Raw genomic sequence first — 12,889 nt, forward strand, 5'->3', positions numbered from 1 at the left:
TACACAGATTTAATAGTACACTTCCTCCAAAGCAGTTCTTCAGGAAATCTAAATGACGTAAAAAACGAAAGTACGGGAGTTCTTTGCCTTTAAGCCCGCAAAGTGGTATTACGCCGGAATCGAAAATTTCACAGAGATGAATAAATGTTTTGAAACACCTTACCTGCATATTGTAATATTCTCCATTGGATTTCCGGGATCCAAGTGTGGCTTGGCTCGTGGCTCAAAATCTGACGTATTGAAATACGCCAAAGAGTTGTTCAAGTATCCTTTGAGACTGTGAGTTTCACTTATAGCCATTACATATACCAATCGGGGAATAAAATTTGATGTAAAGGCAATAATGAAACCCTGAAATAAGAGCATATTTTAATGTAAGAGAGAGAAATCGACAGTCATGAGTATTCAACAAAACGCTAACTTATGGTTGGATTAGTCATTATCTTTTATACCAATTGTATCAATGATATATATTTAACACGTTAACTGCCGCGTGACTAGGGTGGGTTACTTTTTTTTTCTTAGAGGCTGCGTGATCACCCGTGGGTCACTGCAACTTTCGGGTCACTGCAACTTTCACGTTTGTGGCCACCAATTAGTTGAAGTTTGATCCACCAATTGGTTGCACTACAAAAGATGATTTCTCACTACCAACCGACCGATATAATACAATGTAAAGTGGAAATAAAAAATTGTACCCAACGTATACTATATAAGATAGAAAGCTGATCTTCTAAATACCAAAAGTAGAAAATAATACATAGGCTACGGGAACCCGTGTCAGAGAAAACACAATTACGTATAGGCTGAAGAAATAACGTGAAGAAAAAGACTACAATAATACATGCATGACATTTGCATTACGCAGGAAAGCTAACAATAATATTGTAATTCGCGGTCTGTAAAGAACCATTAGTGAAGTAACAAGCATAAAATACCTCCAAGAAATGCTGTACACTATAATGGAAAATATATATAGTCATGTGTTCAAATCCACTAAGCAAATGTGATATGTGTAAAATTGATCTACTATTTATTGTTTGTTAAAATAATAGTATATGTTCAAAATGTCCTGCACGAACCTCAATGCAGAGTTTACATCGAAGAATCAATCACTGACGGACTTTACTAAATACGTTTGGATCCTCTTTAATGCTAACACATGCGTTCTCAACCTCTTGTCCTTTTCAAGCATCATTCCGCCAAATTTTCGGCTGGATATAGCTATAAATTAAAGCATTTCTGCACTAATGATGGTCTATAATTTATTTATTTATTTTTTTTCCCTATCTTCGTGTAAGAATCATTGCCCAAAGTCGCTTGGTGTTATACGGTGAAGTCCAGTAAATATACACATACACACATCTGCATAACACTTGGACCATATAAGACCAATCATGGATGGAGATGCTCCTTTCTTTTGGTAGGATACCTCAGTTTTTTCAAGCTACTTTTGCAGCACGTCAACTGCGTTTTAATGACAACTGCGACCAAAATCATGAATGCTCCCTTTCATCCTACCACGAGCCGACATTCTCGAATTATGGTTGTTTTCACATTTTCCGACAATTTTTCGACTGGCCATAGAGCCGAAGGGAGAGATTTCTGCACCCAGGCTGCTCTATACTATTTTCCTTATTTTGGTGTCGAGGATCACCTCGTAAAAGGTGCTAGTATTTTTCAAACACCCTGTATATTGAAATGGCAGAATCCGGAAGGACGAAAATAGATTACAACCTGATATCTTCCCTTGTGTGGATATGATTCTTCTGGCCAGAGTTACCATAAATGGATAAAGCGATCTGAACAATTTTCTGCAATTCAAAGACTATAAATATAATATGTGTTACTTCAAACTATACTTCTTATATCTGCTGTTCATTCAAAAAAAGCACAGTTGATTTTTAATAGTGAGAACATGGGTCCTGGTCCATTATTCAAAATTTAAATCTAACAATATTTTATATATATTTAAAATATAGAGCATATAAAATTTAGTTAGCTCTTCAATGTCTCAATAATAGCACTTTATCAAAAGGGAGACTTATTTCATATGCTCTAAACGCAAGTGTGAATTAAAATCATGTCAAGTTCGATATCTTTGTACTAATAATACCCTAGCGTTACAGGCGATAAATACTGTTTTGAATAACACTGATCAATCCAAGATGCATTCGATATCTTTGTACTAATAATACCCTAGCGTTACAGGCGATAAATACTGTTTTGAATAACACTGATCAATCCAAGATGCATTCTATCTACTCACATTGGTAATAACAGCAAGCTTTCCTACTGAATCCAGAATCCGAAACCATACGCCAATATCCTTTACACGCTGGGTTACTGGACGGCGGAAATACATAAGTAGCTTCTTAGCATCTAATCTCATTTCGAGAATGTTATTTAACAATGCGAAAAATGGTGCCAGGGGAAATGCCGCCACAAATATAGTAACAAAACCATACTGCAGCACTGAAAATAGAAAAGTTTCGACAAAATATATTTAAGTTCTGAATCAGTCTCAAAGACGAACTTAATATCACCCTATCACATTACAGAACTAGGTTATAAACCCGATAAAATCTACAAATATCTGAAATATTGATGCAATAAAAGCATACATAGATAAATAATTCACACTGTACAGACCTTATCACTTAATTTTAGATGTGTGCACACAAGTGTGAAAGCGACGTCACGACATCGATGTTAGCTTTGCTTTGACGCGTTCTCTTCTTTTTCACTTTAAAGCGAATATTCCTGTTATGCACATGAAAATAAATGTAACTAATCCACGAATATTTGAATTGTTATGTAGTAGTATGATATCATTGATTCGATACCTACTATTTCCACTTATTTATAACCACACCACAAGTTTTTTTAAAGCTGAAATTCTATAATATGAGGAAGGTTTAGTAAGCTATCGGAATTAACCACAAACAATAGTACTAATTCCAAACTGTGTGCGATATCATGAAACATCTTCCGTTATGACCACTTTACAATATTGTCATGATGAGTAAATAGAAAGCTAAAATTACAGATAATTATTTCATGAAACTGCAGTGGAAGTGTAGTTAAAAAAAATGTCAAATTTTGAACACATTAAATGTTTGATGAAGAAAGGTATGAAGGCAACACTAATACATAATGACATTAAAAACACTCTAGGGACTTGCCTACATTATTTTTAACTTTTGCCACGACTGCTAACACCAAAAGAATCAAATGCAAATCTATAAGGAAACTACGAAAGTCGAACAAAAGTTACTTTTAAAAAATATTAAACTGGTTTTATGCATCAATTCGGAACGTGGATACATTGCTACACTTCAGAAATGAGACAGTAGTCAAAACAATGAAAACACGCTGCAAAGAAGGCAATGTGTGTGAAGTCTGCTGGATAGATAACAGTTTCAGCTTTTTGTACTGCTGAATATCACGCAGAGCTTTTGAACAAACTACAGAAAAAAAGATCAGTTTATCAAAGAAGATATTAATGCAGATGTTGCAATGGTCAAAATCAATGAGTAGGGGTATATTTGTTGCCGGATTCATCTTGCTCATCGTGTTTGATTTAATCACACTTCCCACCTCTTCCCGACCTGTTATACTTCAATTACTTTTAACGAAACGTTTTAAATCATCAGTGTTTGGCAGGTCTTGAGAAATCTGGTTTTTACGTGTTTTGTTGTGTAATTTGAAACTTTAATCTTGAAAAAGGTGAATCAATGTTTTGTAAGTTTCCGAGAACTTCCACATGGTCATCATACGTAGTACACGAAACAAACAAACAAACAAAAACAGTCCAACAAATTTAGTTAAACAAAAAATTAAGCCTCAAAAATTGATTTACTTAACCTCTTCAAGTCCTGGCTTATGGAAAGCTTAACAAGAATTTTTCATTGCACCTTTTTTAAAGGTCTATGAGGTGCTGAACATAAGAATATGATTTTTTGCGTTTGGTGACGTCATAGGGAAGTAGCTGATGGTCCACATACGGAGATCTTCGTTCTTAACTAGTATTAAAACCTGCTTATGTGATATTGTATGTTTAATTTGCTACGTTTCCATTTAACACGATAAATACATGCTGTTGAATGTAATGAAAACCCAGCACATGCGAAGTTTTGTTTATTGCAAAAAGTTACTGCACTAAAATAAATGTACATCGGGGGTTCTCAAACTATGGTTACCTATTACTTGGAGCCCAGAACATATTGTGTTGATTTAAAGTGAATACTGTACATACATGAACAAGGATTATCTTTAGTGCAGGAAAACTCTTTTGCATTTGACATGAAACCGATTAGGTCACTGTTTGTACTTTCGGAAGGTTCTTTATTTCATAACTGAAATAAGAAACAATAGAATTTATTCATCTAACTTGGAAGAAATACAAATGATTGTTAGTGCAACACTGATCACCAACAGCGGATTTACGGGGCAGGGGGTGTTTGTGTTCAACTCTCCAGTTTTGGTATTTCTAAAAAATAAAAAAATAAAAAAAATAAAATAAAATAAATAAATAAAAATAAAAAACTAAATATAGTCATGCCTATGATGATAAACCTGAAGCGCTCTGTTTCAAAAATTCCGGAATTTCTGAAAAAAGGAAGTATTCCTTCCTAAGCAAAGACCCTTCCCAAACTTTAGGTGTATACTCATGTCCAAAATGATTGTCGCGTGTCTATAAATATGTTGTTGTTGGAATATAATTTGATAATGAATTCTCCCGGTATTTTTTATAATGTTAGTATGTGCATAATCGGCAAAGACATGTATGTGGAAAATTTCATGTCGAAAGAGCAGTAAATAAGAACAATAAAACGAAAATAAAAGCTTTCTTGTCTATTTAGCAACATTTTGTTTTACTCATTCTAATTTTTGTATTTATAATTCTTTTATTATGAAATTTACCACATATACATTTCCCGATTATACACACAGTATCAGTATTAAAAGTACCCTGCAAATTCATTATCAAATTATATTCTTACAAGAAGACAGTTAAAGATATGCGACAATCATTTTGGACATGGATGTACATAGCATCAAAATAATAATTTAGTACCTAGCGTGCTTCTTTTTCAAAATTAGGAAAATACCTAAGGTCTTGACCCCCCCCCGGCCCCCTAATCCTCTAACTTTGGATACTCAATTTTACTTCAGCAGTAATGTAAACGTTTAATAATGCGAGCACCGGAGACATAAGTTTGAATGATTTAAATAATTAATTGTTACGCATGCAATAAAATATTTACCTATTAACATTTGAAGTTCGGGGACCAGTACCCCCTATGCACAGCTATATCACCACCTAAATGGAAAACATCTGTACATATATGCGATGATAAAATATTTAAGTCATATATGCTTTTAATTTGTTTCTGTATAACTTAATACCTTTTATTAGCATTTTTATTTTATATTACGAAACGGGTAATACTTTCGTAAGAATTTGTATTTTATACTTGAGGTCCACGTTTGTGGATCTACACTAAACACACGTGTAGCCGAAATGCTACTACGCACATCAAAAAATTATAAAATTGCTACTACTTCTAGTAGCAGCAATTTAGGCACATCCCTAAAAAAGTATTGCCTTCAAAATATTGAAAATAATAAAAAAAAATGTTTGGCTATTTGCCGTCCGTTACATCGAAACCATCTTGATTCACCATTCGTAGAAATAAAACAAAATACGTGGAAAAACAATCAACAAATGTGCCACCATGTGACAAATTTTTCAACTAGAGAGCCCAGTAATGCAATTTTCGCTCATAGATACCCAAGAATTACCAATGTAGGAGCATAACGTTTCAGAACTCATGTGGACCTGGGAAACCAAGAGGTTAAAGATCTAAATTTTAACGTAACGTGTGTGTAAATTAAGTTATATGAATGGAGCTTATTTCTTATATAACAACTTATTAAACGTAGAAGTGATCATTAAAAAAGGAAAGTAAACTACAGGGTTAACAAATCTAAATTTCAAAGGAATCTGCCAAACAGCGGTAATCAGCGAAACAGGATGACTTATTAAGGAAGAAAGACATGACGAGCTAGATTTGTTGATTTAAATAAAGTGATTTGGTTGACCCAAGGACTAAGAAAATACCAGCCATTTTAGAAACAGATGTGGAGAGATGACGACTTGAACGAAAACTCTATTTTGTCCCGGTTGACGGATAGCAGTTAGCATCCGAAATACTGAATCTAATTTGGAGTCCTTTAAGCAAGCTAGTATTTTATTATTTATTAATGACTTACGTCAAATGATTTCTAAAATCGTTCTCAGAACTTAAAAAGTAGCTACGTTGAATTGAAAAGTAATAACTTAAGCAAGTCTGTAACATGGTAAACGCTTAATGACTTCTTTTTAAGTCATCAAATTTGTGAAACAGGTATGAAATACAAACTAGCAAATTGAATATAAGATAGACGTAATTCTAGCATCGTACAGTCTTAAATTACATTACATGGCTCACTCTTCATCATGAATACAACATAGAAATTCTGACCCTAGCTACTTTGAGGAAAGAATTTAGGATCGTACCAATGAGTGGTTAGAGCTGCGGTAGCGTAAAGGTACGGCACCTTCCTTTAAACTGCACAGCCTAGGTTTAATCCTAGTGAAAGTGGAATTTATTTCTTGTTCCACCCTCGTTCCGAAAGGCAGTCGGAGCGTCGTGCTGACTACGTAATCTACTGTACGTATCAGTCAGGAAAATGAGAAGCCATATCTCCACATCCCCTACAAACCACTTTGCCTTATCAATGTGTAGCATAGTTATATATTTCAGACAGGAAAGGATCGAATGTAATTGCGAGATCACGGCTTTGTAAGATAGGAACAGGGTAACTGAATTTTAGTGAATCGTACAGTAATCATACCAGTTTCACAGTTTAAGAATTAATTTCAGTCTTACAAGCTGCAAATCTGGACGTTCAAGAAAATTGCAAAAATCAACAAAGGCGTTTTGGGAAAAATGCATTTGAACTTTCTTCAAAATGTTCCTCTATTAGTAATTATCGATTATTAAGAGAAGTGCGAACACAATTTGCCTGAGTGTGGTTGCTACCACGGAAAAATACGGTTAAAAAGGTGTTAAAAATGATGCTGAATTCACTCTTTCTAGGAGGTAAAACTTAAATTTTGTAGAACACATTATCAATATGTATGACATGTAATAATACGATAATGGCCGTAAAAACGTCATAGAATTGAAGAAATATTACAAGTTGAACACGAGCAATCATGCAGAACAATGAGCTGAGTTGAGTTGATTTTGAGTTTAACGTCCCGTTCAGCAGCGAGGCTATACGAGACGTGGACCTACTGATTAACGTGGAATCCGAACCAGATGAGCTCCCACCGGGAATTGAATGTAGAACAGTGATATTATTCTGGTTAAGCAAGGAATTCTCTGGAGAATTTATAACCGTAAAGAATTTACAAACAAGGGCAGTCTAACAGTTGCTGAACAAAAGAAATTGAAACTAGATAGTCTGGAGTCACTCAGTATACAAACACAAGAAAAGCACACTAAGTTGAAGGACCTAGAGAAAGCTTAAATGAATGCATATGGAACTACTAAGGACAAAACGTCGTTCGGTGCGGTGATGTATTCAGGGTGTAATTTCGATTATCTACAATTGTTGTTAGAGCAAGACTACAATGACTAGTACAGATCACCAGGACCGCACCGATCACGAAGACTTTCCTTTACGCCTTGGCACCTCCAATGGTGTAGCGAATGAAGCAATTGGAGGAATGAATGACGCGTTAGTGATAAGCCAGTGTAAAATATATCCAGATGATCATACAAGCCGCACTACTGCTCTTCCTGCACGACCAGAAAATGTCCTCTTTCAACAGGACAATGCCCACCTACACATTGCTCATACTACCATATGCGGTCTAAGCCTTCCGCCACCTTTCCTGGCTTGCACGGACACAACATTTGTCTTCCATTGAGCTTGTGGAGGACTCATTTGAACGGTATTTCGTTCGGTTTGCTATTTCTGCGACAAACCTTGACCAAGTGGAAAATGACATCTCAAATACCACCTCTAGGATTACCTCTATGAAATAGTGCACGTCTGTACAGATGAAAAGGTTACACAACGTACTGACAATATGGATTATTGAACCACCATGTACATTCTGTTTATAGATGTATGACCCTGTTCGCATGGTCATATATAGTATAGGTTATATAATGTAAAGTGTATGTGCATGAAATTAAATTTAGGAGGTGTCATAATTTTTGGGTCTCCCCTTCTTCCACTAGTGTAGATTGTTAGAATACGAAAATTCCACTCACCAGAAGCACATTTCAAACATTCTTACAAACAGTACTTTTACGAAAGCAATAATCTCAACAAACGGTCCATCCACTTAGATCTCATTATTAAACATATTAGCAAACAGTGACTTTGTGTCTTAACTTTATTAGTACAATCAACTAATTCGAACAAAAATACCTTTGGCTATAATGACACGCCACACTCAATCTGTCTCTTTTTGAGCATTAACTGTGTGTGTGTGTGTGTGTTTTCCGTAAGTTCATACGAAACGTAAAGTAATGAAGAAAGTTTTATTCGAAGTTTTAACGACGCTATCGGCGCAGAGGCTGTATGAGACATGACATGCAGCTCAATATAGGCCCAGAATCACAAGTAGGGTCATATATTGAATTAGGGTCTGGAATGTAAGAGCATTAGTCATTCAGCCATACAGAAGATCTTAAATGGTTCTAAGCTAGTTAAGTGTACTAATTGTGTTTATCCTTTTATCAGTTTCACGGTAAATGGATATGCACACAGGGTGAACCAAAATGACTTGAAACTTTCTTTCTACAATTACAACTACAAAAGAATTGCAAACTCAAGGAGTCATGTGTGAAGGAAAGTTTCGTTTGCTATACTTTCGAAATTGAATATTCATATACCAAAAACGATTACTTTATGCAGTGCAAACCAAAAACGGCTTTTTAATATTTCTTGTTCAGTCACGATTTCAGATTGTCCAAGCATTCAGTCACTTTGTGTTAATGTGCACATGAGTGAATTGGTGAGAACAAATTAAAGTTTAATGTTTCTAAGAACGTAGAACTGCATTATATCATCATTCAGAATTAACTGAAAACCACTATAAAAAGAATAAAATAGAATATTGGGCCATTATATTATATTGTAAATCTGTTATTTATATTTTTAGTATTCATTACAAATATGAAAGAGTTCATTTGTGACGGAGGCATTCTTATTTCTACGCATTCTGATTTCTCAATTAGCTTACGTTAAAAATGAAGATAAACACAAACAACTTCCAGAAATGTAAATAAGTAACATTATTTTTTAAAAAGTCACAAATTACTTTTTCCTTGTCCAAAAAAGGGAATTATAAGACAGGTGAAAAAGAATTGACAAATTTATAGGTTATTTTTGTCAGTAGGTCACAAAAAAATTAGAATCAAAAATCGGGTAAAACTTTTGAAATCTAATATTTTGAGTCAAAACAAAGCTGCAGCGAACAATTGATTACACCTTCTGTTACGGAATCAATAAGTGATAATTATTTTCTCTATAATATATTCCGTGCAATGGTAGTGTTATATATTATTTCTTTTTACATAACGTCAAAGTTATTCAACTTCGCTGTAAAATGTAATCTTACACTGTTACTGATTACATTTACTGACTATGTAATACTCGATCACATCTGAAGTTCGTCTAATACCTAATATTCAATTTTATTCAATGCCAAAACAGCTTCACTTTTGGTAATGACATTCAGATTTTCTTGCATCAATTTCAACTTTGTTTCACTGAACTGCCAACTCTCTCTACTATAATTAATCAAACACTGGAAGTTGCGAACAAACACGATGCAATCACATTTTTTAAAACTAGAATTTAAAAAACTTATAGGTTGAAAAACAATTTTTATTATTTTTCTGAACAGTATAACATGTAACTACTTTCTAAACTGAGCGTTCAAAAAGTCTCTATACACCTGAATCGTGTGCAAGCATGTTTGGAGGCTCATGGGGGACATTTCCAACATTTGCTGTGAAAATGTGTGTGTATATGCTGCGCCCTGTACATAGTGTTTTATGCCATAAAATATAATAAATTTTGAGTAAAATAATTTTCTCGTTGCTCTGAATATGTGACAATTCAGGTGTATAGAGACGTTTTGAACGCTCTGTATTAACATTACAATACCATGAAGTTTTTATCACTGAACATGATATATTAAACTCATTATTTTAACATCGCACTCAATTTATTGTTTTTAAAATGAATTTTTCTATACACGTTTTAATTTGTACGGAGATTTGTAAGTAGAGGAAAAAAAAAAAAAAAAGAACTTCACCTTCTGCCTTAATGCCTCTAAAATAAGATAGGATTACCTGCAGAAAATCACATAAACGAAATTTCATTAATCAGTTTGAAATTATTTAGTTTAAAATACCTTTATATTATCAGATCCTCTGTAAGAAGCATCTGAAGTGTTTTAATAAAATCTACTTTTCTTTGTAGTTTCTAACAATACTTCGAAACACTATAAACTATCATTACAACACGTAGTTATAATTCCTTTTCCTCACTGTTTCAAAAGCGTAAATTCGTACTTGTTGTCTTGAATTTTTTGTCCGCCTCTATTAATATTTAATATGGCCGACTGTTATTTTAACTAAATAAAAATAAACTGACAAACATTCACTGTAAACTAAAAATTTAACCTATCCCGATAATACTAACCTGTCTTATCTAGAAAGCTCTAAGCACTTCATTATTATAAACTTACCCATTTCCAAATATTCAGGAAAAAGTCCTCTGGGACCCCATTCAACCAATTTGTAGTCTCTAGCCCACTGCATTCCACTTTTGATATCCGTCGCCAATTCTCTCCCAGTTTTCACTTTCAACGTATTCCACCATTTAAATAACAACCTTCAACGAAGAGATTTATTAAGTTAAATCAATACATTAACATTATTATTTGTCAGATTAAGAGAAAAAGGAAAATATTTTATACTAGAATGTGTCCTAGGTAGATCTAACATTAGACATATCCACTTGATATGACAAATTCCTCGTGGCTATATGGCTAGCGTATGTGCCTTATTTATTTATTTATTTATTTATTTGCCAAAGTTCCAGATACAGCAAGGCAGCCATTTTACACTGAAACTATATAACATAGAATATAAAATTAACAATAACAAGTATAAACAAAAAGCTATATAAAGGTCCATAAGTGTAGCAATAACAAATTGAAATAAAACTAAGGTTCCATAAGTGTAGCAATAATTTCCTGTCGGAAAACATTCTCAGGTTTAAAAATATCCACGTCAGAAGCAATGGAGTTAAATTCAGAAGCCAGTCTATAGAACAAAGAACGCTGAATAATTGATAATCGAGGCGTGTTGCAATGAAGTAGTTCACTATTTCTAGTTGTTCTTGCAGGTACCCGAATATTAAATTTAGAGATTAGTTCTTCAGTTCTAAGTTTCCCATTTAGAATTCTATGAAGAAACGTCATATCAAATAGCATGCAACGAGATGAAGGTGTACGGATGCCAAGAACAGTCAACAATTCAGGTTTACTTAAACAGCGTACAGAAGGTATTCTTTTCCTGACAATGGCAAGAAAGAAATTTAGAACTGAGTCAATGCGAGAGAGAGTTGATACGCTAGCCATACTCCAAATGGTGGAACAGTACTCTATTTTGGTTGAAATGAACGTTTTATAGAATATACTTAAGGCTGTAATATCCCTAATCTCTGTAAACCTGTACAGGAGACCTAATAATCGCATAGCACTCTTGGTCATGGCAGCAATGTGATCAGCAAACAGAAGTCTTTCGTCGAACACAACCCCGAGATCCTTCTGAGATGAGACCTTGGCAATAGGATCATCTCCAATGAAGTAGGTCTCGGGGTAATGAAAATGTAATGGTAGAAGATTTTAAGGGATTTACTTTTAGATTCCACATGCTACACCAGTCCAGAAGATCTGAGAGGTTTTTTTGCAGTTCAATCACATCTTGAGCTGTCCTAATTTCCCGAAATAATTTGCAGTCGTCAGCAAAGAGAAGAATTTTGGTATCAGATAACTCAAGATAAGACGGGAGATCATCTATGAAGAGAAGGAAAAGAAGTGGGCCTAGAATACTACCCTGCGGAACACCAGAGAGAACAGGAACAAAATTCGAAGCAGATCCAGAGAGAACAACACGTTGTTCACGTTCGGTGAGATAATCTCGTAACAATGAGAAGAAGTTGCCGTGAATATTAAATCTATGTGCTAGTTTATGAAGAAGCTTAGTGTCAATGCGATCAAAAGCTTTAGTTAGGTCTAGATAGATTACATCAAGTTGTGTATTATTGGACAGAGATTTAACTGCTTCCGAAAGTAATAAAGATAAATTTGTGATAGTAGAACTGCCAGGAAGAAAGCCATGTTGAGCAGGATCTAAGTAGGGTGAAACAAATTTATGCAATCTATCTTTGATTATTTTCTCGCACACCACAGAAAGGATGGGCAAGAGAGAAATGGGTCTGTATGATGAAACATTGTTCGCGCTGCCAGATTTCAAAATAGGTACAATATTAGCCTGTTTCCACGATCTAGGAAAAACACCTTCACTAAAGCATCTATTTAAAAATCGTGATAAAGGGTTGGCCAGAGATTCTGTAGTATTACGTAAGAAGATTGAACTGATATTGTCAGGACCAGGAGAACGATTCAAAGGTAAAGAAGAAAGAAGATACCTTACCTCATCAGGAGAAGTACTGAGTGAAGACAACGAATGTGAACAAACTTGCTGAACAGGGGGAAGCGGCGTAGGAGTAGTCTGAACAC

At 34.5% G+C, this 12,889-nt stretch overlaps 1 protein-coding gene across 1 annotated transcript in view; it reads right to left on the reverse strand.

The window, feature by feature from the left end:
* Window positions 1-12,889, reverse strand: part of LOC145662664 (anoctamin-1-like) — a gene marked incomplete in the record, with an annotated part of 119,385 nt that overhangs the window by 14,944 nt on the left and 91,552 nt on the right. The window contains 3 exon segments of the mRNA XM_081728465.1: window positions 164-351; window positions 2,270-2,475; window positions 10,829-10,974. Coding sequence (XP_081584591.1) covers window positions 164-351; window positions 2,270-2,475; window positions 10,829-10,974 — 540 coding nt within the window.

This window comes from Thermobia domestica, chromosome 10, assembly GCF_964235325.1.
Source record: "Thermobia domestica chromosome 10, izTheDome1.hap1.1, whole genome shotgun sequence".
NCBI classification, from domain to species: Eukaryota; Metazoa; Arthropoda; class Insecta; order Zygentoma; family Lepismatidae; genus Thermobia; species Thermobia domestica.